This window comes from Oncorhynchus masou, chromosome 24 (assembly GCF_036934945.1).
Source record: "Oncorhynchus masou masou isolate Uvic2021 chromosome 24, UVic_Omas_1.1, whole genome shotgun sequence".
NCBI classification, from domain to species: Eukaryota; Metazoa; Chordata; class Actinopteri; order Salmoniformes; family Salmonidae; genus Oncorhynchus; species Oncorhynchus masou.
Genome location: NC_088235.1, coordinates 42,032,343 through 42,059,968, shown reverse-complemented (window position 1 = coordinate 42,059,968; position 27,626 = coordinate 42,032,343). Strand labels below are relative to the sequence as shown.

At 40.4% G+C, this 27,626-nt stretch overlaps 1 protein-coding gene across 1 annotated transcript; it reads right to left on the bottom strand.

The window, feature by feature from the left end:
- Positions 1–497: 497 nt before the first annotated feature.
- anxa11a (annexin A11a) lies at positions 498–26,300 on the bottom strand. Its single transcript, XM_064933967.1, has 15 exons — positions 26,159–26,300; positions 13,016–13,278; positions 12,377–12,465; positions 11,634–11,849; positions 11,268–11,355; positions 8,245–8,339; positions 7,609–7,722; positions 7,317–7,407; positions 7,108–7,187; positions 5,321–5,377; positions 5,032–5,125; positions 3,913–4,008; positions 1,801–1,859; positions 1,392–1,514; positions 498–1,243 (listed from the first exon to the last, which is right to left on the bottom strand). The coding sequence occupies exons 2-15, from the start codon at positions 13,266–13,268 to the stop codon at positions 1,184–1,186; spliced, it is 1,515 nt and encodes a 504-aa protein (XP_064790039.1). The 5' UTR covers positions 13,269–13,278; positions 26,159–26,300; the 3' UTR covers positions 498–1,183.
- Between the last annotated feature and the right edge of the window lie 1,326 nt (positions 26,301–27,626).

Sequence of the window (27,626 nt, the reverse complement as noted above, 5' to 3'; positions counted from 1 at the left end):
AATTAATATTCTGCACATCAATCACTCTGGTGTCTAATAGGTATATTGTAATTACTTTGCCACCATGGCCTATTTATTGCCTTACCTTCATTTTCTACAACTGTATTATTGACTGTATGTTTTGTTTATTTCATGTGTAACTCTGTGTTGTTGTATGTATTCTTTATTCTTGGCCAGGTCGCAGTTGTAAATGAGAACTTGTTTCAACTTGCCTACCAGGCTAAATAAAGGTGAAATAAATAAATAAAAACGACTTGTCTACAAAATCATATTGCTGTGACTGCTTTCAAATAAAGGTCATTGCCACTGGCACGGTTTTCTCCTTTGCTCACTGACTCCACAAATAGCAGGCCAAGAACATCAGCCATTTGTTGAAAGTGTCAGGGGCCTGGGGTCAGAAACAGGAATTAGTGCTCTTCCTTGCCTCAAGACTAAACACAGTATAATGCAACAACAACATTAGCATGGATGAAATCATCAGTAAGGGAAAGAACAGCGGTGTTTCTCAACATTTATTTTCAGATGTAATATTAAATCAGAGCACCGTTACTGAAATGTGATGCAATGAGATTTTAGTTAGAAGTTAGATTGACAGATATGCTCAAAGAGATTGTAGCAAACAGCAGACAAAAAAAACCCACAATGATAGTGTACACACACACCATATAAACACAAATATAAACCAAACACTTTGGTACTTTAGCTGCTAAGTATTCTGACTTCAGAGTCATGTATTTAACATTTCAACTAAACCAATTACTACTTAGTTAACATTTACAATTAGATATGCATAATATTGGCACAGGCTTGAAAAAATAAAATATATATTGATTTAAATTCCAATTCTAATCAAAGTTGCACGTTGCACCTTTAGGGCATTTTTACCCTGACTAAGTTATAATATCCAGCACTGATATTACACTTATGGAAAAACATATACTTTCTTGCTCATACAAAATATAGAAAAGGAACAGCTTTTATGATTGGAGGTTCTCATATCATAACATGTGCTAAAAGTTGCAATGAAGAAAATGGACGGCATGGCATGCAGTATTGCTGACTGTGGTGCATGCATAGATATATATATATATACTATTATAGGCTAGTCAGTAAATGGGTATATATGTAAACATTGGTGATATAGTGTGGGGGACATCCTGTAAAGAAAGCTGACATGGTTCCTCTAGTCGCTCCCTCCACACAGCTTTAACAGCAGTTTCTTATAGTCCCCTGAAGTGTCTCCCTGTCATAGACAACAACAAACACATCAACACACTAGTCCAGAACATCATACTAGAATGCCTAACTTGCTCTATAGCAGTAGCATTATTGAAGGTACTGGTGTGTGTATGTGTGTTGGAATTTGTGTAGTGATGAGGAGAGATACTTACAGAGATGTCTGTGTAGAGCGACTTGCCATATGTCTTGACGTATTCCTGACGGATATCCAACATGTCCACCTCAGAACGGGTCACCATTATCCGAATCAGGGTTTTGTCCTTGGTCCCGGCACCCTGAGAAAACACACACATGCGCGTACACACACACACACACACACACACACACACACACACACACACACACACACACACACACACACATTTAAAGAGTACAGTTATCAGAAGCAATTACTGTAATAACAATGCAATATCATTGGGACTGGTAAAGTGAAAATGTAGTGAGTGTAAACAGTGTTCACTTATCAGTCTTGGACAGTTTTGTTGTTCTGTGCTGTATGTACAGTATGTTGTAATCAGTCCAGACAGACAGACATACAGACAGAAACGGGGCGTGTCTTACCTTCATGGCCTTGTAAAGTCTCTCAGCAAAGTAGGCGGGTGTGTTCTTAATACACTTGACTGGAACACAGAGAGAGCAGAGGGTTAGAATTAACCTTAGTAGGCGGGCGCAAGTCTTCGGAGGGAGGGACTGATACATGGTCCAGTCTGTTCGTGCTACAATGGCAACTCCTCGTCAGTCATTGTCATGCCAAATGTTTAGCTTGAAAATGAAAGCTATTGAGTTTGCAAGAGCACAAACAGACTTGAGACAAGGTGACTGATACTGTGTGTTGAAGGAAACTCTCAGAAACAAACAAAACTAACGGTTAAAAATAATATGAGGGGATAAAACTGAAAAGATTGTCAAGTCATATCTGAAACCAGAACTTGAAAATACCCTGAGTGTACAAAACATAACAAATATTGCCCGCAGGACAGTCTCAATTCGTCACGGCATGGACTCTACAAGGTGTCGAAAGTGTTCCACAGGGCTGCTGGCCCATGTTGACACCAATGTTTCCAACAGTTGTTTCAAGTTAGTTGGATGGCCTTTGGGTGGTGGACTATTCTTGATACACAAGGGAAACTGTTAAGCGTGAAAAACCCAGCAGTGTTGCAGTTCTTTACACAAATTGATGTGCATGGCATCGACTACCATACCCCTTTCAAAAGCCCTTACATTTTATATCTTGGACATTCACCCTCTGAATGGCACACATACACAATCCATGTCTCAATTGTCTCAACGCTTAAAAATCCTTCTTTAAACTGTGTCCTCCCCTTCATCTCCACTGATTGAAGTGGATTTAACAGGTGACATCAATAAGGGATCATAGCTTTCACCTGGATTCACCTGGTCAATCTATGTCATGCAAAGAGTTCATAATGTTTTGTATACTCAGTGTATATGAAAATATATGAATGTAGTTTGATAAACACAGTCAGAAGCGTGAAATACATTTTTAAACATCACATCAACATGACTTCTGTACATTTACATTTACATTTAAGTCATTTGGCAGACGCTCTTATCCAGAGCGACTTACAAATTGGACGGACAAACATCATGCATAATGGAACAAGCAAACAACACATCATTACTATGAAGTGTGTATGGAGAGTGAGCATCTCTTGATACAAAGTCAAATAATAACAACGATGTCACCCAGTCAAAATAATCTAAAAGCATGTTACTGTACCATTAACCGGAGCAACGTTGGCCAAGTGAAGGAAAATAACAATTACTCATTTAGACAGCAACAGTGTGACAACTCACATATTGTTATAGCATCTTCTATAACATCTTTTCACAGTAAGAATGAGTAAGCTATGGGTGTTAACTGTCAAGAGAATTTTGTTCTCATGCTCATTTTCCAATGCAATTAACACACTCTGTCTGTTTCTAAGCATGTGTAAGGTTCTTATTTAAATGAAACGGACAGAGATTAGTCAACATCGCCAATAGTGCTTATCGAGAGCTCTGCTCATAATACCATGTACATTGGTTTATATACCTCACATTTCATCATAAATGTCTCTCCTCCTCTCAGATTCAATGGCAATATAGTTAACAAGCCTTTTCACATTGTCTGTCACCTGTTAAAAATCTACTACAAGCCCAAGGTCTCTCCCCTTTCTGGGTGGGGACAGAATGTCCTGTAAGGAACACAGTATTCCAGCCGGTCTGGCGATAGCTCCATTCGTTTCTAACAAGGAACAGAAAGCCCTCGTTCTAATTCTTGACTAAAACTACACACATTATATTCAGTGTTTTGATTATAATAGGATTCATACATTCATACAGTGACAAGGTAGTATTCTACTGTTTAGTTATAGTTCTATGTTAAATGTATACATAATTTAGTCATTATTCATATAAATCCCATAACATAACACATTCAGCTTAAAAAGAAATTCCCAGCTACTGTTACGTCAAACGGTGAAACCCCATACAGGAATTGGATGGAACCATTGTTCAAGGTTTTTTTGGGTAATCCCCTACACATACATCTGGGTATTTCACTCTGTGTGTGTGTTGTTAGTGGTGTGACATAGTGTTAGTATGTGTTTGCGTAGAGACGTGTAGGTGTGACCTGAATGGGTGTGTGTTAACCAAAAGGTGTCCTCTTACCCACGGCCACCATTCCACTCTCCAGGTCTCCAGACATTTCTCTGTCGATGCTCTTCTCTAGGTCTCTGCCACACATCTGCTGATACTCATGGAACACTGCACATATGCACGCACACACAGGCACACACACACACACACACACGGATAAGGTAGTGGCAAAAGCTATGAATCAAGATGAGCGGACAGCACCAGAGGACTGATATTTCATATACACTCAGTGGCCATCTAGTACCGGGTCAGACCCCTTTTGCCTCCTGAACAGCCGGAATTCCTCGAGGCATGGATTCTACAAGGTGTGGCGTTCAAACGTTGCTCAATTAGTGTCAAGGGACCTAACGTTTGCCAGGAAAATATTCCCCACACCATTACACCACCAGACTGTACCGTTGATACCAGGCAGGATGTGGCCATGGACTCATGCTGCTTACGCCAAATCCTGACTCGGCCATCAGCATGATGCAACAGGAACTGGGATTTGTCACACCAGGCAATATTTTTTCACTCCTTAATTGTCCAGTGTTGGTGATCGCGTGCCCACTTGAGCTGCTTTTTGTAGCTGATAGGAACCCAGTGTGGTCGTCTGCTGCAATAGCCCATCCGTGACAGGGTTTAACGAGTTGTGCGTTCTGCACACCACTGTTGTGCTGCACGTTGTTTGCATGTTTGTGGCCAGCATGCTAGCTTGCACGATTCTTGCCATTCTCCTTCGACTTCTCATCAACAAGCTGTTTTCACCCACAGGACCGCAGCCGACTGGATGTTTTTTGTTTGTCACACAGTTCTCTGTCAACCCTAGACACTCTAGTGCGTGAAAAGCCCAGGAGGGCAGCCGTTTCTGAGATACTGGAACCGGTGCGCCTGACACTGAAGACCATACTACGATCAAAGTCCTTTAGGTCACTAGTTATGCCCATTCTACCGTAGATTCTAGCAGTAACTGAATGCTTCGATGCCTGTCTGCCTGCTTGCTTTATATAGCAAGCCACGGCAACGTTACTCACCGTCTGAAGGAGTGAACCATATTCGTGAATGGGTGGTGTACATAATAAACTGGCAAGTGAGTGTACATTTAATTGATATTTGACTTCTTACAGTACCATTCCTCTCCCCTGTAGTTACCTGCTCTGAGGTGGGGTTTGCTCCTGGCACACAGGATGGCATTGAACTTGGACTCATCTGTTCCCACCTTGTTCTCTCCAGCAGCATACAGAGCCTGCACAGAGGGCACACAATACACACAGACATCTTTCAATGAGTAGGTAGAGATTTCAAGTATGCCGTGTAGGGTGCTGAGTTTTTCCAGCTCAAACTTAATGAAAAACACCTGTCCCTAAGTATGTTGAAGACACAATACAGTCTGTAGATTAGACGTCACAAGGTTTATTATAGATAAGAAATGGCAATTTACCTGGGCATCTTGTTTGGCTACAGAGATGTCCACTGTCTCTCTTTCATCTCGATTACCCTGAGAGCACAAACACAACACATAATCAGGGCCAGCTGCAGGCATAGGCAACATAAGCTTAGGGACACCGACTGGAACTGTTGAGAGTTAGAATGGTAGAATACCCAACGCGCAAGTTAGACATTTGGTTGTGCATCAGCAGTTTTTCTCTTGTTTTTTCAGTCACTGACAGTCACTCAATTAACCATGTCAGCTAATAAGTAGGTTAGTAAATTAGTCCAGCCAGTTATCTACACCTTGTAGTGTTAATGGGTGAATACTGACAGGGCACGCAGGGCCATTGATTTTGTTAGTCACTCTCACTCAGATATCACTAACATGGCATAAGTAATGGCAAAATGTGTAGAATTGCAGGAAATTTGCTTTGAAACTTCAAAAAGGTATCTCTGCCCCATGGCACACAGAATATAATTGTATTAAATGTGTTACAAAACTGCACAAATGTAAAACTCATTTTTCAACCACTTTTTCAACCACAGACTTCAACCACAAGTCTGGTTCATCATTGGGAGCAATGTCCAAACGCCTGAAGGTACCACGTTCAAACAATAGTTCGCAAGTATAAACACCATGGGACCACGCAGCCGTCATACCACTTAGGAAGGAGACATGTTCTGTCTCCTAGAGATCAACGTACGAAAAGTGCAAATCAATCCCAGAACAACAGCAAAGGACCTAGTGAAGATGCTTGAGGAAACAGGTACAAAAGTATCTATATCCACAGTAAAACGAGTCCTATATCGACATAACCTGAAAGGCCGCTCAGCAAGGAAGAAGCCACTGCTGAAAAACCGCCATGAAAAAAGCCAGACTACAGTTTGCAACTGCACACTGGGACAAAGACTGTACTTTTTGGAGAAATGTCCTCCAGTCTGATGAAACAAAAATAGAACTGTTTGGCCATAATGACCATGGTTATGTTTGGAGGAAAAAGGGGAGGCTTGCAAGCCGAAGAACACCATCCCAACCGTGAAGCACGGGGGTGGCAGCATCATATTGTGGGGGTGCTTTGCTGCAGGAGGGACTGGTGCACTTCACAAAATAGATGGCATCATGAGGAGGAAAATTATGTGCCTATATTCAAGCAACATCTCAAGACATCAATCAGGAAGTTAAAGCTTGGTCGCAATGGGTCTTCCAAATGGACAATGACCCCAAGCATACTTCCAAAGTTGTGGCAAAATGGATTAAGGACAACAATGTCAAGGTATTGGAGTGGCCATCACAAAGCCCTGACCTCAATCCTATAGAAAATGTGTGGACAGAACTGAAAAAGCGTGTGCGAGCTAGGAGTTAGTTACACCAGCTCTGTCAGGAGGAATGGGCCAAAATTCACCCAACTTATTGTGGGAAGCGTGTGGAAGGGTACCTGAAACATTTGACCCAAGTTAAACAATTTAAAGGCAATGCTACCAAATAATAATTAAGTGTATGTAAACATCTGACCCACTGGGAATGTGATGAAAGAAATAAAAGCTGAAATAAATAACTCTCTCTACTATTATTCTGACATTTCACATTCTTAAAATAAAGTGGTGATCCAAACTGACCTAAGACAGGGAAATTTTTTACTAGGATTCAATGTAAGGAATTGTGAAAAACTGAGTTTAAAGGTATTTGACTAAGGTGTATGTAAACCTCCGGCTTCAACTGTATGTACTGTATCTATTCCTATGTATATGTATTTCTAATGTATACATTATTCTACATCTATGGGCCATAGGCTGTACCTGGGCCAGAGAGATGAGGAGTCTACGGAAGTGTCCTGAGGTGTCCCCACTGATGGCGTCTTCCAGTGACTTCTTATTCTCTGAAATAACCCACACAGCTTTCTTACACAGCACAGTACAGAGCAGTACACTTCTCATATTTATTTCAAAGTTTTTTTCCTCAATGCTATCTGTCGTCCCTGTAGTGTGTGTCTACCTGAGGAACTTACCTGTCTTGTAGACCATGTTGATCTCTCTGATCTCTGCGTTGGAGCGAGAGGACAGGATCTCTATCAGACAAGCCTCGTCTGTCCCTGCACCCTGTCAGAACATACAGTAGAGAACAGTTGGTAGGTTTACGACATGAATATTACTATTTCTCTGTTCGTTAAACTAGTTTAGCTAGTTGTGTCAAACACAAAACAAAAACATTCCACTTGTTTGCACGTACGAACGCAAACACACACACACACGCTAAGAGAGAGTATCCATGTCAGTGATTATAAAAACCCTTTCACAAACCTTAATGGCATCTTTGAGTTCATATGCATCAAGCTGGGCTGGGGTCTTCAACATGGCCAGCACCAGCTTCTCAAAGTTCCCTGACAGTTCTGACTTCAGATCCTTAACCAGATCCTAGGAAGGTAAGGGGATACAAGCTTGGTATAATTCAATGCTAACCAAGATATTATTGAGTTGGGCTGGTGCTCAGTGGTACAGAGAACAAGCACTTTCACTGTTCTATAACTTGAATATCGGCACCGTCATTTCCTGTACTGCTTGAGTACTGACACCTCTTTTAGAATATTGGCTGTAAAATATGATAAGTAACGGCAAATATATAGAAAGCGTACCGGCACCCAAAATGAGTGGCGGAACCTACTTCAGTCCACTTCAAGCATTAATGCTATCTGTGTTCAACTGCTGTGCCATGTGTGTTCCGGGTACTGCTATAATGGGTCTGAGGGAATCAAGTCCCCCAGCAACGTGTTAAATGGCAGAACCATCAGCTGCTGTTGAGATATACCCTCTGACCCTCCCTGAACCTCACTTATACAGATAATTGTATGATGCTGTAACACTCATTATATTCATTTGTTCCATAATAACTCAAATTATCTAAATAAAGTATCACGTTTTTAAATGTAACTGTATTACCTTTCCGTAGGAGGTTTTGAAGGCTGCGAGCATGGGAACACGCTGTATGTTTGAGCGACTCCCTAGCAGGTCTATGATGGCCTGTTCATCAGTACCTGTAGGACAAGTTCCCTGTCAGAACACATATTCAAAACTGCCCATCCATTTCCCTTCATGAGTTTATAACATCATTTTTTTTACTAGTATAGCTCAGCAAATATCATTACCAGGTCTTCATACATAATTAAGTAATTCAAAGATTGAGGCTCAATGATAGAAGGCAATGTCATTGCTAGTGTTGAATTTACCTATCCATTCCTTTCAGATCAACACAAGTGTGTATTGTATAAGGTTACTGACAAGGGGTTGTTTCTGGACAGGGCCTATTCTCTCGTGACATCTGGCCATTACGCATGTAATATTTGTTTCTGGTTCCAAGATTAGATAGGGCTTAATGTATGCTCGGCCCTCATTCATGTGCTCTCTGACACCTGGAGTTGGAAGACAGGAGACAATGCCAAAGGACTAGTCAGTCCCCCCCCCCCCCCACCAAAATGTTTCTCTCTGTTACAGTATTCAGAAGACAGACTATTGAATGTGATTGAATAGTACTATAGTATCCATGTTTGGTATATATCTGAAACGTGTTCATTGAGGATAACTCTGATGCTAACTATGTGCATGTATGATCTCTGTGGTTACTTGTATCTGTACAGGGTGAAATCTGAATTACTATATGCAAAAAGGTTTTATGGTCCACTCAGGAATTATGTCATATTTACACTGGTCTCATCCCCCACAAAACCATTTAAATGCTGTGACACCCTGTGGAGATTGGGCCTTGGTGGTCAGGTTACACTGTAAACTTTGTAGCGTTTGCTTTATCAAAGGTGATTGGTTCTGGGTTGAAAGGATACACTTTCAGATGTTATAAATGGAATTAAATGCCTTTGTTCTGTCTCTTATCCTGTATCCAGTCCATGGAGGAAGGTTGTATGATCAATTCTCATTTCTTCGGCTTCTAGGCCTCTGGCTAGTAAGCATCTCTTTGTCCATGCTTTGCCTTGTAAGTTAACCTTAGAATCTACACTACCGGTCAAAAGTTTTAGAACACCAACTCATTCAAGAATCTTTATTTCTTTTTAATATTTTCTACGTTGTAGAATACTAGTGAAGACATCAAAACTATGAAATAACACATATAGAATCATGTAGTAACCGAAAGTATTAAACAAATCTAAACATATTTTATATTTGAGATTTTTCAAATAGCCACCCTTTGCCTTGATGACAGCTCTGCATGCTCTTGGCATTCTCTCAATCAGCTTCATGAGGTAGTCACCTGGAATGCATTTCAATTAACAGGTGTGCCTTGTTAAAGTTAATTTGTGGAATTTCTTTCCTTCTTAATGCGTTTGAGCCAAACAGTTGTGTTGTGACAAGGTAGGGGTGGTATACAGAAGATAGCCCTGGTAATAATAAAAGACCAAGTACATATTATGGCAAGAACAGGTCAAATAAGCAAAGAGAAACTACAGTCCATCATTACTTTAAAACACAAAGGTCAGTCAATTACGGAAAACTTAAAGAACTTTGAAAGTTCCTTCAAGTGCAGTCGTATAAACCATCAAGCGCTATGATGAAACTGTCTCTCATGAGGACCTCCACAGGAATGGAAGACCCAGAGTTACCTCTGCTGCAGAGTATCATTTCATTAGAGTTACCTGCCTCAGAAATTGCAGCCCAAATAAATGCTTCACAGAGTTCAAGTAACAGACATCTCAACATCAACTGTTCAGAGGAGACTGCGTGAATCAGGCCTTCATGGTCGAATTGTTACAAAGAAACCACTACTAAAGGACACCAATAAGAAGAATAGACTTGCTTGGGCCAAGAAATACGAGCAATAGACATTAGACCGGTGGAAATGTGTCCCTTGGTCTGGAGTCCAAATCCAGATTTTTGATTCCAACCGCTGTGTCTTTGTGAGATGCGGTATGGTTGAACGGATGATCTCTGCATGTGTATTTCCCACTGTGAAGCATGAAGGAGGAGGTGATATGGTGTGGGGGTACTTTTCTGGTGACACTGTCTGATTTATTTAGAATTCAAGGCACACTTAACCAGCATGGCTACCACAGCATTCTGCAGCTATACGCCATCCAATCTGGTTTGGGCTTAGTGGGACTATCATTTGTTTTTCAACAGGACAATAACCCAACACACTGTGGGCTGTGTTAGGGCTATTTTACCCAGAAGGAGAGTGATGGAGTGCTGCATCAGATGACCTGGCTTCCACAATCACCTGACCTCAACCAAGTGTAGATGGTTTGGGATGTGTTGGACCTCAGAGTGAAGGAAAAGCAGCCAACAAGTACTCAGCATATGTGGTTACTCCTTCAAGACTGTTGGAAAAGCATTCCAGGTGAAGCTGGTTGAGAGAATCCCAAGATTATGCAAAGCTGTCATCAAGGCAAAAACTGTTTTAATATAAAATATATTTTGATTTGCTTAACACTGTTTTAGTTACTACATGATTCCATATGTGTTATTTCATATTGTTGATGTCTTCACTATTATTCTACAATGTAGCAAATAGTAAAAATAAAGAAAAACCCTTGAATGAGTAGGTGTTCTAAAACTTGACAGGTCGTGTATATGCCTACAATAATGCTTTGTTAATGTCAGTATAACCTTATAATTTAAGCTTTATGTCTTGTATTCATTTTACAGTTATGAAATAATACTTGCTTTGATAGTCACTTCCCATGACCATTCCTTAGTCAGCTAAACGCATTATACTCGATTGCACATGGTTTAACTGTAGACTTTTGCATATTGCTAAATATCTTTATGAGTCAGATAAAAAAATGTATTGGCCAATTGCTTAGTCTTATTACGAGTCGCATGTGAGGTATTTATAATATCATACACACTGTATATACAAATGTCAAATATTGCTGGCCACTAACTAACTCAATCACTGGACCAATGTATAAAAGGTTAGGGGTTGTTTCTGGACAGGGTCTATTTAAACAACTCACCAAAACCCTTCATGGCTTTCCTCAGAACCTCCACATCTCTCAGTGGGTCTGCTCCCGGATAATCCTTGATGCTTCCCCTGAATCCTCTCTGAAAGAAAAGGGAATTAATCCATAATGAAACCTGATTGCTTTACACTGTCAGTGTTATTTGCCAGTAAAACTCCTGGCAAAATCTCTAATTATTGACATCTCAAGAAGAGTAAGAAAACGATAGAAGCCCAATCAATATTAGTGCAGAACATTTAGGTATTCAAGTTTAAACCCTTGGATAAAGTATGGACCCTTAACCAGATGTATGCCTGTCCTAAAATGGTATTTTGAAGGACTATTGTCAAAATAGAGTTAAATCCTCCCAGTGTGTCTTACATTGATGGCAGGAGAGACTGGAATGGCTCCACCTCCAGGCATGGACGGGTTGGGCGTCGGGGCTTGAGGGTACACTGGCATGGGCTGATTAGGCGCTGGTCCTCCTCCGTAACCCGGCATGGAGGGGTTGGGTGAGGGTGCCCGTGGGTAGCCAGGCATGGGCTGGCCTGGATAGGCCATGCCTGGGCCTTGAGGCTGGGGCATCTGTCCTCCTGGCTGGGGGTACATACCATAGGGCTGTTGGTTAGGGGGCTGGGGGGCAGGGTGGGGGTATCCACCAGAGGTGAACATGGCTGCGGAGATCGGGTTGGCATGTGATTGTAGCAGAAGTGGGCATCCAATAAAATGTGCAGGAAGCTGATTGGTTTCAATTAATCTGCAAGCAAAGCTGTTTTGTAAATAATCAATTATGTATTATAGATGTTGATTAAACATCTGCTTTTGTTTTTTTTAATAAAGAGAAAATAAAAGACAATATAAAAAATAAAGTATACAAAACATGGAGTTTTGAAGGATTACAACAGTGAAAGAGAAGGTTGCAGCAAATTATTATGTTTTTGAAGCACTATCTAAGCTAATAAACATGAGCTACATTATTTTAGTCACGTGAGAGAGACTATTAGGAAGGTTAACAAGAAAGCTGCAACATAGATAGATATGAGAAAAAGATGACCTGGGTAAAAAGTCAATAACTGGGTTGGGGGGGGGGGGGGGGTTGTACTGTATTTTCATGCCAGACTTACCATGGCTGGGAGATTTCCTGCGTTGAATCCAGGGTTGGACAGATTATCAAGACCAAAGGCGGGGAAACCAGCACCACCTCCCCAACTATCTGTAACAGATGACATAGATGGGCATGCCACTAAACTGTTTATGGCAAATCACTATGTACTATTACTACTGTTTTTTCAAAAGTTTGGACTATTTTGCTTTGATGTTGTGGTTGTATATGATTGTAGTCAACCAATCAAGTAATTGATTAATCAATCAATCAATAAATAAATAAATCCTTCAATCAGGGGTTACCAGAAACCAGAGGATAATTGTTCTATTTTAAATTGAAATAGAAAGTGCTTAAACTTTATACTAGAGAAGTTTTAACAAATATCTGGTATTGCTGCTAGGGCAGAGAGGTAAAGAAATGGGTCCGTATTAAATTGGCTTTGGAATGAAACACCAGGACTAGAAATAAACACACTTGCCAATTCTCGTCAGCAGAGTGATACTCAGGGCACACAGAATGGGAGTACTATGTCAGTCACAAGTTGGTATGTGAGTGTTGTCTCTCAGCACAGCGAAGGTTGTTTAGAGAATAAAACATATAAAACATGCTGCATGTGCATATATTAGGCATATAATGATCTGTTGTCCTGAGGCCTTACCTGCTGGGGGTATGGCTGGGTACCCTCCAGCTCCAGGCTGTGGTGGATAGCTACCTGCCTGAGGGGGGTAACCACCAGCCTGTGTGGGGTAACCACCAGCCTGGGGTGGGTAACCTCCTGCCTGGGGTGGATAGCCTCCGGCTTGGGGTGGGTAGGCGCCCGGCTGAGGGGGATAGCCTCCAGCTTGGGGTGGGTAGGCGCCTGGCTGAGGGGGATAGCCACCAGCTTGAGTGGGGTATCCTGGATAACTCATGGTTTATGGTCTGAAATAAGGAAAAATATCTACATGTAAGGCCTATTTTTTATGTGTAAATGCATTCTGTTTGGAGTTTTCCTGTTCCGGGTTAGGTTATGATGACAGGAAAATGCAGTGGGCCACTCCCCTCTCCATAAAGTTTAGCTGGGGAGAAGAAACATGGCTATATTCCTCAGGATGAACCATTAAGAAGGAATGAATCGTGATTTCCTTGGCTGATGGTTTAATTTTTAACGTGGTCAATTTATGGGTAACTGTGTATAAATGGAACATCTACATACATGAAATGTAGTATTTTCCTGAAGTTTACAAAAAATAAACACAGAAATAATATTTTTGGGAAACATACAGTGCCTTCAAAAACTATTAATACCCCTTAACTTATTCCACATTTTGTTGTGTAACAGCCAGAATTCAAAATAAAAAAAATTCTCACCCATCTACAGACAATACCCTATAATGACAAAGTGAAAGCACATTTGACATTTCTGCACATTTATTGAAAATGAAATACAGAAATCTCTCATTTACATAAGTATTCACACCCCTGAGTCAATACATGTTAGAATCACCTTTGGCAGCAATTACAGCTGTTGAGTCTAAGATATTTTCACACCTGGATTGTACAATATTTGCACATAATTCTTTTTTTATTTTTTATTCTTCAAACTCTGAAGTTTGTTGTAAATCATTGCTAGATGGCCATTTTCAAGTCTTGCCATAGATGTTCAAGCCTATTTAAGTCAAAACTGTAACTAGATCACTCAGGAACATTCAATGATGTCTTGGTAAGCAACTTCAGTGAATATTTGGCCTTGTGATGTAGGTTATTGTCCTGCTGAAAGGTGAATTCCTCTCCCAGTATCTGTTGGAAAGCAGACAAAAAGTTTTTTTCTGAAGGATTTTGCCTGTGCTTAGTTCTATTCCGTTTCTTTTTATTCTAAAAAAACTCCCTAGTCCTTGCCGATGACAAGCATATCCCCCATAACATGATGCAGCCACCACCATGCTTGAAAATAAGAAGAGTGTTACTCAGTGATGCGTTGTGTTGGATTTGCCACAAACAATGCTTTTTATTCAGGACTTAAAGTAAATTTCTTTGCCACGTTTTTTGCAGTTTTACTTTAGTTCCTTATTACAGGATACGTGTTTTGGTATATTTTTATTCTATACAGGCTTCCTTCTTTTCACTCTGTCATTTAGGTTAGTATTGTTGAGTAATTACAATGTTGTTAATTTGTCCTCAGTTTTCTTCTATCACAGCCATTGAACTCTGCAACTGTTTTAGAGTCACAATTGGCCTCTTGGTGAAATCCCTGAGCGGTTTCCTTCGTCTCCAGCAACTGAGTTAGGATGGACACCTGTATCTTTGTAGTGACTGGGTGTATTGATACACCATCCAAAGTGTAATTATTAACTTCATGCTCAAAGGGATATGGTTTTTTTGTTTTTACCCATCTACCAATAGGTGCCTTTCTTTGAGAGGCATTGAAAACCCTCCCTCATCTTTGTGGTTAAATCTGTGTTTGAAATTCACTGCTCGACTGAGGGACCTTACAGATAATTGTAAGGGGGGGGGGGGGTCTGGGGGATTTCCCCAGAATATTTCAGATACATTTTTCCTACAATTCCACACTGTTTAACAGTGGGAATCCATATTCATGAAGAGAACAGATTTTTTTTAAAGGTTTTGCCACAATAAATTACACTATATATACACAGGGTATGTGGACACCCATTCAAATGAGTGGATTCGGCTATTTCAGTCACACCCGTTGCTGACAGGTGTTTCAAATCGAGCACACAGCCATGCAATCTCCATAGACAAACATTGACAGTAAAATGGCCTTACTGAAGAGCTCAGTGACTTTCCACCTTTCCAACATGTCGGTTCGTAAAATGTGTGCCCTGCTAGAGCTGCCCTAGTCAACTGTAAGTGCTGTTATCATGAAGTGGAAACATCTAGGAGCAACAACAGCTCAGCTGCAAAGTGGTAGGCCACACAAGCTTGGTTGTTGAAGCGTTGGTTATACATTTATTGCATCTGAGCTCCTAGAGTGTGCAGCTCTCCTTTTCTTTTTCAAGTGTTCTACTCCGCTAGCCGGCACCTCGCCTAAACTGGTGTGCATTTCTTTCGTCTCCAGGCCACACAAGCTCACAGAACGGGACAGTCGAGTGCTGAAGCATCTGTCCTCAGTTGCAACACTCACTACAGAGTTCCAAACAGACTCTGGAAACAACATCAGCACAAGAACTGTTCATCGGGAGCTTCATAAAATGGGTTGCCATGGCCGAGCAGCCGCACACAAGCCTAAAATCACCATGCACAATGTCAAGAGTCAGCTGGAGGGATGTAAAGCTCGCTGCCATTGGACTCTGGAGCAGTGGAAACACGTTCTCTGGAGTGATGAATCACGCTTTACCATCTGGCAGTCCGACAGACGAATCTGTGTTTGGCGGATGCCAGAAGAACTTCTTCTTTTTGGCAAAGAAGAAATGCTCAATAACAGACATGTAAACAAACTTGTGCGCAACATTTGAGAGACATTTCTGAGACATTTTATTTCAGCTCATGAAACATAGGACCAACACATTACATGTTGCCTTTTTATTTTTGTTCAGTGTATATTGCCAAGTTATCATTAGCCTACTCATTGTGTAATTATTATTACTTGTATTATTACTGTTTTACTTTTCTATCATTTCTCTATTTCTTTCGTCCCTGCATTGTTGGGAACGGCCGAAAGTAAGCATTTCACTGTTAGTCCACACCTGTTGTTTACAAAGCATAAGCAGGAATACAATTTGATTTGTAACCGTGATTCGGCCATGGTGCACTGCTGAGCTCGCATTTGGGGCTCAGCCAGGACCATTACCTTTGTAACGGCAAAAAAAAAAACATTTTACGAATGTGATTTAACCGATTGAAGTTGGAAAATAGATGGCAAAAAAATGCCATATGGTGTTAAATGCCTGTAAACCGCGTGTGGAGGAAAATTACACTTTTATACTTTTTCAATATACCACAACGTTGTTGAATACTCGTTTTTGATTGGCTGGAAGGGCATTCAATAATGGACATTAAAACCAGATAACGGGACAGTTGGAAAAGTTATCCGGACACCTTGCAATCATGACGCAATATGCGCCTACACATACATGCAGACCTTACTTGCTACAACGTTATAAAAAGCTAAACCAACAACTACACAAGCTCTAATTATATACATTGTAAACGCTGGTCCAACGAGGAAGAAAAACGTATTGATTTGTTTTTGCAGAGACCCTCGATTGATAGCCTAACGTGGTGAGTGATGAATATGTGAATACAAGCATTTCGCTACACTCGCATTAACATCTGCTAACCATGTGTATGTGACAAATAAAATTTTATTTGATATGAATGTCTCTGGTCCCTCAAGTGGCTCTGTGCAGTCACTTCCTTCCACGTGTTTCTAGTTTGACCAGCTGTTTTCCGGAACGGGCGTCCTCCATTATTTCCAAGGCAATTTACAGAACGTCGGCGTTTATGCCTTACATTTCATATTGCTTCTAGCCTAGCATTTGATTTCCAACAGTGATGGTCTGTATAAACCTTGCTCTCTGCCTGTCTGACCTCGGAAACAATGTTTCACTTTTGAAATTCGATCTCGCCCCAGTAACGTCACAGAGCATGCTGCGCTCGCACGAGACTTTTCTGATTCAGGTGAAATCATGCAACACTAGTATCATATATTAAATTAAATGTAAATAAAAACATATGAAAACTGACAAAAATTGAGCGTTTACTGCCTTTCCAGCTGTAGAGTTTGTAACTTTAGTTGGATAAGTGAGAAGACGTTAGCCAGTCTGCTGCATAGCAACCAATGTTTTTGCACAGATTAAAGTATTTTGTTTTTTTGTCCACAGATGGAAGGATGAAATAGTATAGATTTGCAGCCAACATTGCATAACAATTTGCATAACGCATTACAGGCGTCACAAGCATAGCTATGTAAATTAAGTGACAGTGGAGCTTTTGTGATTGGACAGTAAGCATTCTGGCGATTGACAGATAGCTATGCTTGTAAAGCCTGTAGTGCGTCCTGCTATGTAAATTAAGTGACTTTGGCATTCTAGACATTGTTATTAACCCTGATTCAAACTGGCCATTTTGGCACAGTGTTTCAGAGGCTATAAATCGGTGCTAACCCTGCTCCGGAGCTGGGCCAGCTAACCCTGTGTTGGTGCTAGCCCACTTTAGAATGTTGGAAGTGTGAACACTCGCTTAGCCCCAGGCTAAAATCTCCCTTTGGCTAAAGAGACTCTTGGCCCTGGGCTGATAAAGTGTGAACACGTCTTGAATTTGCTCCTGGTGCACAGTTCAAATTATATGCAACACCATAGGACATGACACAATTATACAAATGTAACAACAGCACAACAAAATATATAAAACAATTATACAATTTTAACAGCACAACAAAATATATAATTTTATTTTGCAGTTGCCTTTTCAATTTCAACACCAGTGGTGCATCTAGTGATTTCTAACTGCACTGAACCTAATCAGTGGTGCACTGGAGCAAAACAAAACTTTGATTGGCCAAAAGCATTAATCATGAGTGGGGAGTGGGTGCAAAATACAATCTGTTAATTGTTATATCATATATAAAATGCACATATCAATTTTAATACAGACTAGCTCAAAACATTGCTAATAATTGAAAATGACAAATTACCCAATGAATCATGATCATTTTCTGGTAAAAAATGTGGAATGCCAGAACATAAGTTTGCACCTCTATTTTGAAAGTGGGGTGTTTGCTGCATTGCTCAGACACCTACAGTGGCAAGAAAAAGTATGTGAACCCTTTGGAATTATCTGGATTTCTGCATAAATTGGTCATAAAATTAGATATGTTCTTCATCTAAGTCACAACAACTGACAAACACAGTCTGCTTAAACTAGTAACACACAAATTATATTGAATACACAATTTAAACATTCACAGTGTAGGTTGGAAAAAGTATGAACCCCAAGGCTAATGACTTCTCCAAAAGATAATTGGAGTCAGGAGTCAGCTAACCTGGAGTACAATCATTGAGACAAGATTGGTTAGAGCTGCTCTGTTCTATAAAAAAAACCTCACAAAATGTGAGTTTGCTATTCACAAGTAGCATTGCCTGGTGTGAATCATGCCTCGAACTAAATATATCTCAGAAGACCCAAGATTAAGAATTGTTGACTTGCAAAAAGCTGGAAAGGGTTACAAAAGTATCTCTAAAAGCCTTGATGATCATCAGTCCACGGTAAGACAAATAGACTATAAATGGAGAAAGTTCAGCACTGTTGCTACTCTCCCTAGGAGTGGCCATCCTGCAAAGAAGACTGCAAGAGCACAGCACAGAATTCTCAATGAGGTTAATGTAACGACTGTCAGTAGAAGAAGGTGAAGACCAAGGTGCAGCGTGGTACATGTTCATATTATTTATTCTGACTGAGAACTGAATAAAAAAAGCATAGCCGAAACAGTTCTGACAGGTGCAACAAACACTAAACAGAAAATAACCACCCACAACTAAGTGGGAAAACAGGCTACCTAAGTATGGTTCTCAATCAGAGACAACGAAAGACAGCTGTCCCTGATTGAGAACCATACCCGGCCAAAACATAGAAATACAAAACCTAGACAAACATAGAATGCCCACCCACATCACACCCTGACCAAACAAAAAATAGAAACATACAAAGCAATCTGCGGTCAGGGCGTGACAGTTAAGAATAAACCTAATGTCAGCTAAAGACTCACAGGAATCCCTGGAACATGCTAACATCTCTGTTGACGAGTCTATGGTATGTAAAACACTAAACAAGAATGGTATTCATGGAAGGACACCACGAAAGAAGCCACTGCTGTCCAAAAAAAACATTGCTGCACTTCTGAAGTTCGCAAAATAACATCTAGATGTTCCACAGCGCTACTAGCAAAATATTCTGTGGACAGATGAAACTAAAGTGGAGTTGTTTAGAAGGAACACACAACGTGTGGAGAAAAAAAGGCACAGCACACCAACATCAAAGTCTCATCCCAACTGTAAAGTATGGTGAAAGGGGCATCATGGTTTGGGGCTTTGCTGCCTCAGGGCCTGGACAGATTGCTATCATCAACAGAAAAATGAATTCCCAAGTTTATGAAGACATTTTGCAGGAGAATGTTATCGTATGTGTCCACCAATTGAAGATCAACAGAAGTTGGGTGATGCAACAGGACAATGACCCAAAACACAGAAGTAAATGAACAACAGAATGGCTTCAACAGAAGAAAATACGCCTTCTGGAGTGGCCCAATCAGAGTCCTGACCTCAACCCGATTGAGATGCTGTGGCATGACCTTAAGATAGTGGTTCACAACAGACATCACAAGAATATTGCTGAACTGAAACAGTTTTGTGGATGGTCCAAAATTCCTCCTGACTGTTGTGCAGGTCTCATCTGCAACTACAAAAAACGTTTGCTTGAGGTTATTGCTGCCAAAGTAGGGTCAATCAGTTATTAAAACCAAGGGTTCACATACTTGTTCCACTCTGCAATGTGATTGTTTACACGGTGTGTTCAATAAAGACATGAAAACATATGAATGTTTGTGTGTTATTAGTTTAAGCAGACTGTGTTTGTCTATTGTTAGATGAAGATCAGATCAAATTGTATGACCAGGTATGTCCAGGTAATTCTAAAGGGTTCACATACTTTTTCTTGCCACTGTATGGTTCCATGGAAGTATTCCTTCTCATCATTTGCATTTTAGTGACACTGAAAAGAATGACAGACTGTTTTTTGTATTTGAATAGGAACACCATTCAAGATCAAGGGCCTGTTCCGGAGGATGTAAAGTCAGTCAACTGACATTTACTCCTGAGGTGCTGACCTGTTGCACCCTCGACAACCACTGTGATTATTATTATTTGACCCTGCTGGTCTATGAACATTTGAACATCTTGGCCATGTTCTGTTATAATCTCCACCCGGCACAGCCAGAAGAGGACTGGCCACCTCTCATAGCCTGGTTCCTCTCTAGATTTCTTCCTAGGTTTTGGCCTTTCTAGGGAGTTTTTCCTAGCCATCATGCTTCTACACCTGCATTGCTTGCTGTTTGGGGTTTTAGGCTGGGTTTCTGTATAGCACTTTGAGATATCAGCTGATGTACGAAGGGCTTTATAAATACGTTTGATTTGATTTAAAGTTATAGAATGTTCAGATAGTCATATCTGTTCTACATCATACATTTATGTCTGTCAGATAGAATAGGGAATCATGTCAGCTCTATTCATTCTATTTCATGTCACTGACTACACCCAAGGTGTGCCACCATAAAAAGCACATTCAGTACAAAGTTCAGCAGGGGTGTCAAACTAATTTTATAGTATAATATTTATGGATTTAAGGACTACCTAACTGTTATTACACCGTCACCCATTTAATCTACATTCTTAGCTTGCTATCTATAACAAAAAGGGTACTTTGGCTGTTCCCATAGGAGAACCTTTTAATTAATCCCTTTTGGGTTCTTTGTAGAACCATTTCCACAGAGGGTTCTACATGAAACCCAAAAGAGTTCAACTTGGACCCAAAAAGGGTTCTACCAGGAACAAAAATGGTTCTCCTATGTGGACAATCACAGAACCATTTTTTCTAGGAGTGTACCGTACGGACACAAGTCTAAGACAACAGCTTAAAATGAAACTAAGCGAGAAAGCCAAAGTTCAAACACCAGAGGCTAAAGTAATCACCCATGCTTCTCATCTACCTAACCTATCTACAACTAATACTAATTTCAACACAAATGTATTTCTCTTTCCCTTATCAGTGGCCTGAGGCCTATAGATTTCAAGTAAACAAGCAACAGTGTAATACAGGAGTGAAATTGTGACACAAAGACATCAACATAAGAAACCAAAGCATTTGACCAGAACACAAGATCAGCATACTCGTCTAAGCCCATAGGCTATTAACATCCTGTATAATAATCAAACCACAAATCAATGGCAAATACAGCCTAAATTAAGAAACAGGCTACCACCTGGAACACAATCGCTCTGATACATTAGAATGAAATGTGACACCTTTCTATTGATCAAATGTAAGTAACGTTACACATGTATACAGATCTGTGTATAAATATAAGTAGCCATATGGGATCCATATGTGTAAGGCCCTGTAAAGCATACAAATGTCTGCTGGGTGAATGGGAGTAGGTCTTGTGCTTAAGTGTGTGGGCATATTCCTCATGTTCAATATAGAGTCCGATTAATTAGGGCCGATTTCAAGTTTTCATAACAATCGGTAATCTGCCTTTTTGGATGCCGATTACATTGCAATCACCGAGGAGACTGCGTGGCAGGTTGACCATCTGTTACGCAGGTGCAGCATCAAAAGGACCTTGTGGCTGTTCCACTGGATGTCAGAAGGTGAATTCACCAATTTGTAAGTCGCTCTGGATAAGAGCGTCTGCTAAATGACTTAAATGTAATGTAAATGTGACTGTTGTGACTGCAAGGAGCCAAGGTAAGTTTCTAGCGAGCATTAAACTTATCTTATAAAAAAAACTATCAATATAAACATAATCACTAGTTAACTACACATGGTTGATGATATTACTAGGTTAACTAGCTTGTTCCGCTTTGCATATAATCAAAGCGTTGCCTGTTAATTTGTCATCGAATCACAGCCTACTTCAAGTAGATGATTTAACAAAAGAGCATTCGCAAAAAAAGAACAATTGTTGCAATAAAGTACCAAACCATAAACATCAATACCTTTCTTAAAATCAATTCACAGGGATATTTTTTTTAAACCCGCATATGTAGTTCAAATAAAATAATGTTAGCAGGCAATATTAACTAGGGAAGTTGTGTCACTTCTCTAGCGTTCAGTCCAAGCAGAGTCAGGGTATATGCAGGAGTTTGGGCCGCCTGGCTCGTTGCGAACTGTTGAAAGGCCATTTATTCCTAACAAAGACCGTAATTAATTTGCCATAATTTTACATAATTATGACATAACATTGAAGGTTGTGCAATGTAACAGTAATATTTAGACTTAGGGTTTCCACACGTTCTATAAAATATGGAACGGTTCTGTATTTCACTGAAAGAATAAACGTTTTTGTTTTCAAAATGATAGTTTCCGGATTTGACCATATTAAAGACCAAAGGCTCGTATTTCTGTGTGTTTATTTTAATAAAGTTTATGATTTGATATTTGATAGAGCAGTCTGACTGAGCGGTGGTAGGCAGCAGGTTCGTAAGCATTCATTCAATGTCACGTTTGTTTGTAGAATTGACGGACCAAGACGCAGCGTACGTAGATTTCCACATGTTTATTCAGATGAAACTCACAAAAACAGTAAACAGCAAACGAAATGTGCAGCAAATGCAGTGCTCACAGGCAACTAAGCAAAAACAAGATCCCACAACAAACAGGTGGGAAAAGGCTGCCTAAATGTGATCCCCAATCAGAGACAACGATAGCCTTGGTTGGGAACCATACCCAGCCAACCTAGAGATAAAGAAACTAGAATGCCCACCCTATTCACACCCCGACCTAACCGAAATAGAGAATAAAGGATATCTAAGGTCAGGGCGTGACATTCAAACAGCAGCTCTTAGCAATGCTGGGATGCACAGCGCTGTTTATGACTTCAAGCCTATCAACTCCCGAGATTAGGCTGGCAATACTAAAGTACCTATAAGAACATCCAATAGTCAAAGGTATATGAAATACAAATGGTATAGAGATAAATAGTCCTATAATTCCTAAAATAACTACAACCTAAAACTTCTTAACTAGAAATATTGAAGACTCATGTTAAAAGGAACCACCAGCTTTCATGTTCTGAGAAAATAACTTAAACGTTAACTTTTTTACATGGCACATATTACACTTTTACTTTCTTCTCCAACACTGTGTTTTTGCATTATTTAAACCAAATTGAACATGTTTCATTATTTATTTAAGACTAAATTGATTTAATTTATGTATTATATTATGTTAAAATAAAAGTGTTCATTGTTCATTCAGTATTGTTGTAATTGTCATTTATTACAAATATATATATATAAATTGGCCGAATAATCTCTATTGGCTTTTTTAGGTCCTCCAATAATCGGTTTCGGTATCTGCGTTGAAAAATCATAATCGGTCCACCTCTAGTTCAATACAGTACAAATGATGGGTGTTACTGTTGACAGTTGAGGCCTTGAACTGGTACAAAAATAGATAGTTTGAAAATAACCGATGAGACATTACTGTGCAGCCGTATTCATCGACCTGGCTAAGGCTTTCGACTCCGTCAATCACAACATTCTTATTGGCAGACTCAACAGCCTTGGTTTCTTAAATGATTGCCTCGCCTGGTTCACCAACTACTTCTCTGACAGAGTTCATTGTGTCAAATCGGAGGGCCTGTTGTCCGGACCTCTGGCAGTCTCTATGGGTGTGCCACAGGGTTCAATTCTCGGGCCGACTCTTTTCTCTGTATATATCAATGATGTTGCTCTTGCTGCGTGCGATTCCCTGATCCACCTCTACGCAGACGACACTATTCTGTATACTTCTGGCCCTTCCTTGGACACTGTGCTAACTAACCTCCAAATGAGCTTCAATGCCATACAACACTCCTTCCGTGGCCTCCAACTGCTCTTAAACACTAGTTAAACCAAATGCATGCTTTTCAACCGTTCACTGCCTGCCCACCTGACTAACATCACCACCCTCAACGGTTCCGACCTAGAATATGTGGACAACTATAAATACCTAGGTGTCTGGCTGGACTGTAAACTCTCCTTCCAGACTCATATTAAACATCTCCAATCAAAAATCAAATCTAGAAACGGCTTTCTATTTGGCAACAAAGCCTCCTTCGCTCACGTCGCCAAACTTACCCTAGTAAAACTGACTATCCTACCAATCCTCGACTTCGGCGATGTCATCTACAAAATAGCTTCCAACACTCTACTCAGGAAAACTGGATGCAGTCTATCACAGTGCCATCAGTTTTGTTACTAAAGCACCTTATACCACCCACCACTGCGACCTGTATGCTCTAGTCGGCTGGCCCTCGCTACATATTCGTCAACAGACCCACTGGCTCCAGGTCATCTATAAGTCTATGCTAGATAAAGCTCCGCCTTATCTCAGTTCACTGGTCACGATAACAACACCCACCCGTAGCACACGTTCCAGCAGGTATATCTCACTGATCATCCCCAAAGCCAACACCTCATTTGGGCGCCTTTCCTTCCAGTTCTCTGCTGCCAGTGACTGGAACGAATTGCAAAAAAACAAAAACTGCTGAAGTTGGAGACTTATTTCCCACACCAACTTTAAACATCAATTATCTGAGCAGCTAACAGATCACTGCAGCTGTATGTAACAGTATATCTTTAGACGGACCCCTCGCCCATACCCAGGCGCGAACCAGAGACCCTCTGCACACATCAACAACTGACACCCACGAAGCATCGTTACCCATCGCTCCACAAAAGCCACAGCCCTTGCAGAGCAAGGGGAACTACTACTTCAAGGTCTCAGAGCAAGTGACGTCACCGATTGAAACGCTATTTAGCACACACCGCTAACTAAGCTAGCCGTTTCACATCCGTTACATGTACATAGTTAATCTGTAAATAACCCACCCAATCTACCTCATCCCCATACTGTTTTTATTTACTTTTCTGTTCTTTTGCACATCAGTATCTCTACTTGCACATCATCATCTGCTCATTTATCACTCCAGTGTTAATCTGCTAAATTGTAACTATTCGCTCCTATGTCCTATTTATTGCCTACCTCCTCATGCCTTTTGCACATTCTGTATATAGACTTTCTTTTTTCTACTGTGTCATTGATTTGTTTATTGTGTTATTGGCTTGTTTATTGTTTACTCCATGTGGTTGTCTGTGTCACACTGCTTTGCTTAATCTTGGCCAGGTCGCAGGTGAAATAAAAACTAAAAATACATTTTAAAAAAGCACCCCGCTAACTATTTCACACTGCTTTTTTAGTTTACCTTTATTGAACTAGGCAAGTCAGTTAAGAACAAATTCTTATTTTCAATGACGGCCTAGGAAAAGTCTGTCAGTCTGCCTGTTCAGGGGCAGAAAGACAGATAAGTACCTTGTTAGCTCGGGGGTTTGTACTTGCAACCTTCCGGTTACAAGTTCGGCGCTCTAACAACTAGGCTACAATGCCTCCCCAGGGTAGCCTAGTGGTTCTCCCTCCTTTTCCGCAGCAACCAGTGATCCGGGTCAACAGCATCAATGTACCATTATAGCTCCCGTTCTTCTCCTCGCCCCTACCAGGGCAATGGGTAACGATGCTTCAAAATTAACTGTTGTCTATGTGTGCAGAGGGACCCTGGTTCGAGCCCAGGTTGGGGTGAGGAGAGGGACGAAAGCAAAATCTCGAAACCATGCAAAAATTACACCACCAAACTTTTGGTCTACTTTTTAAGCGAAAGGTAGCCAGGGAAACTTTACATTTGACAATTTAAGTTGTACTTTTGCTACATTGTCAAGCTTCCGCATCATGAAGCTAATCGGAAGAAAAGCAAATTTACCGAAGCCGCCTGTCGTTGTCAGGCAAATTACTCAAACATAAATGTCAAGTAGTTCTATAACTAACCATAGGCCTAGCCTACTTTATCATGTTCTCATTGCAATGAGACATTTTGTTATATTGTGTATAGCCTTCGCGCAAGAAGGCTCGCTCGTAGAGAAATGAATGTATCCAAGCAATGTGTCAAAAACCCGAAAAATGTATTATGCACTATCGCTACTGGAAACGATTGATATATTATAGCTAGTTCAGCTTCGATTTACGCAAAAAATGCATTTAGTTTGTCACTTACTTTTGGTTTGCTAGACGTCTCTCCCTGCCCGCGCTGTTCTATTTTTCAAGCTCAGCCTGTATGTATATAACGAAGGTGGGTGGGACTCCTCATACTTTCCAACTCAGTCTCTCACCAATTACTTCACAGTGGTGCACTATTGAATGTACAAACGTATGACAGTTACGTGTTAGGTGAATCATCGAGATAGGGAAAAAATGACAAATGATGACAAATTTGCTCAGTCACATGCATATGTTGCAATGAGAGGCCACCACAGAAGAGACACCGCCTCAGCAGAATGGTTGACAGACATGTCGAGTAGTTTTGATATCGCGTGTTTGTCTTCAGTTTTTGCTAGATATTTGACTACGACAGCTTCTTGTCAGGGTCTGAAATTAATCTCTTTAATTTCTCCCAGACACCTAATTTTCTTTTGCCACTTATGAAATCTATGTTAAACGCTTTATAATTGTAAACTCTGAGTCAGTAGTAGGCTACTTGACATTATAAATATGGTACATATTGTGTAACCTTAATCCATGATTATTCTTAAAGTATAATAATATTAATAGGTTATTTTATCTGCCATGGTGGCAAGTGACCTGAAATGTTTGCCTGCCATCTCCAACATTTACCCTGTATTTGGCAAGTGTAAATTTCATTCCCTGTTCTAGCTAATAGATATAATATTTATTTAGAAAATATTAAACCTAGTCTATGTATCCCACTGGGTTTAGAGTGCTTATTTGCAGTAGATGACAGTCTGATAAACGCTTTAAGGCACAGGGAATTTAAAATGTTTCTAAAAGTATCTCAAATGAGTGTATTTGCTTTTCCAGATCCTTAACAAATAATCTCATGAACTAATCATCTATATTCATATTCATTTTCAACTAATCACCTGCAGGTGAGTCTGGTGTGGTGGAGGTTTCTGAGGAGCCAGGTCCTATTTCAAAGACCTTCCATGATGCCAAAACACAGCAGTCAGACCCAGCAATGGAGGACCACACCTACTCCAAAGGACCTATCATCACATGTGGCATGACGACTGCACCAGCCCGAGAGGTCACTGTCTGTTGCAGATGTTACATTGAAAGAGGATGCAGACTGTCTGCTGAACACAAGGATTCCACTACTAGAATTCAACACTTGTGTCTTGCTTAAGGGTTTTGCCCCCACATCATCAATGATGCCAGTTGTAGACCAAATTCTTTTGACACTAATGAAACTTAAACAGAACTTTGTTGTAGCTGATTTAGCAAGACTCTTCAAAAGGTCACCCGGTCAGTTCTGTAAAACATCAAAATTCTGGATAGATGTCATTGCTGAGCACACAAAGGATCTCATTCCATGGCTGCCTTGTGAGACAAAGGCTACTATGCCACAGGTTTTTCAGGATAATTTATCATTACACTGTGTTTTATCATTACACTGTGTTTGTGTAGGTATATCTCTTAATAAATTGATTGTCTAATATTAGTATCTT

Bases quoted from the DNA above. Each gene is read 5' to 3' on its own strand.
- anxa11a (XM_064933967.1), bottom strand. From the start codon at position 13,268: ATGAGTTATCCAGGATACCCCACTCAAGCTGGTGGCTATCCCCCTCAG. The intron at 7,188-7,316 runs GTAAGTTCCTCA...GGGTTATTTCAG, and splicing joins CAACATGGTCTACAAGACAG to AGAATAAGAAGTCACTGGAA. The intron at 1,244-1,391 runs GTAAGTATCTCT...TGTCTATGACAG, and splicing joins CGCTCTACACAGACATCTCT to GGAGACACTTCAGGGGACTA.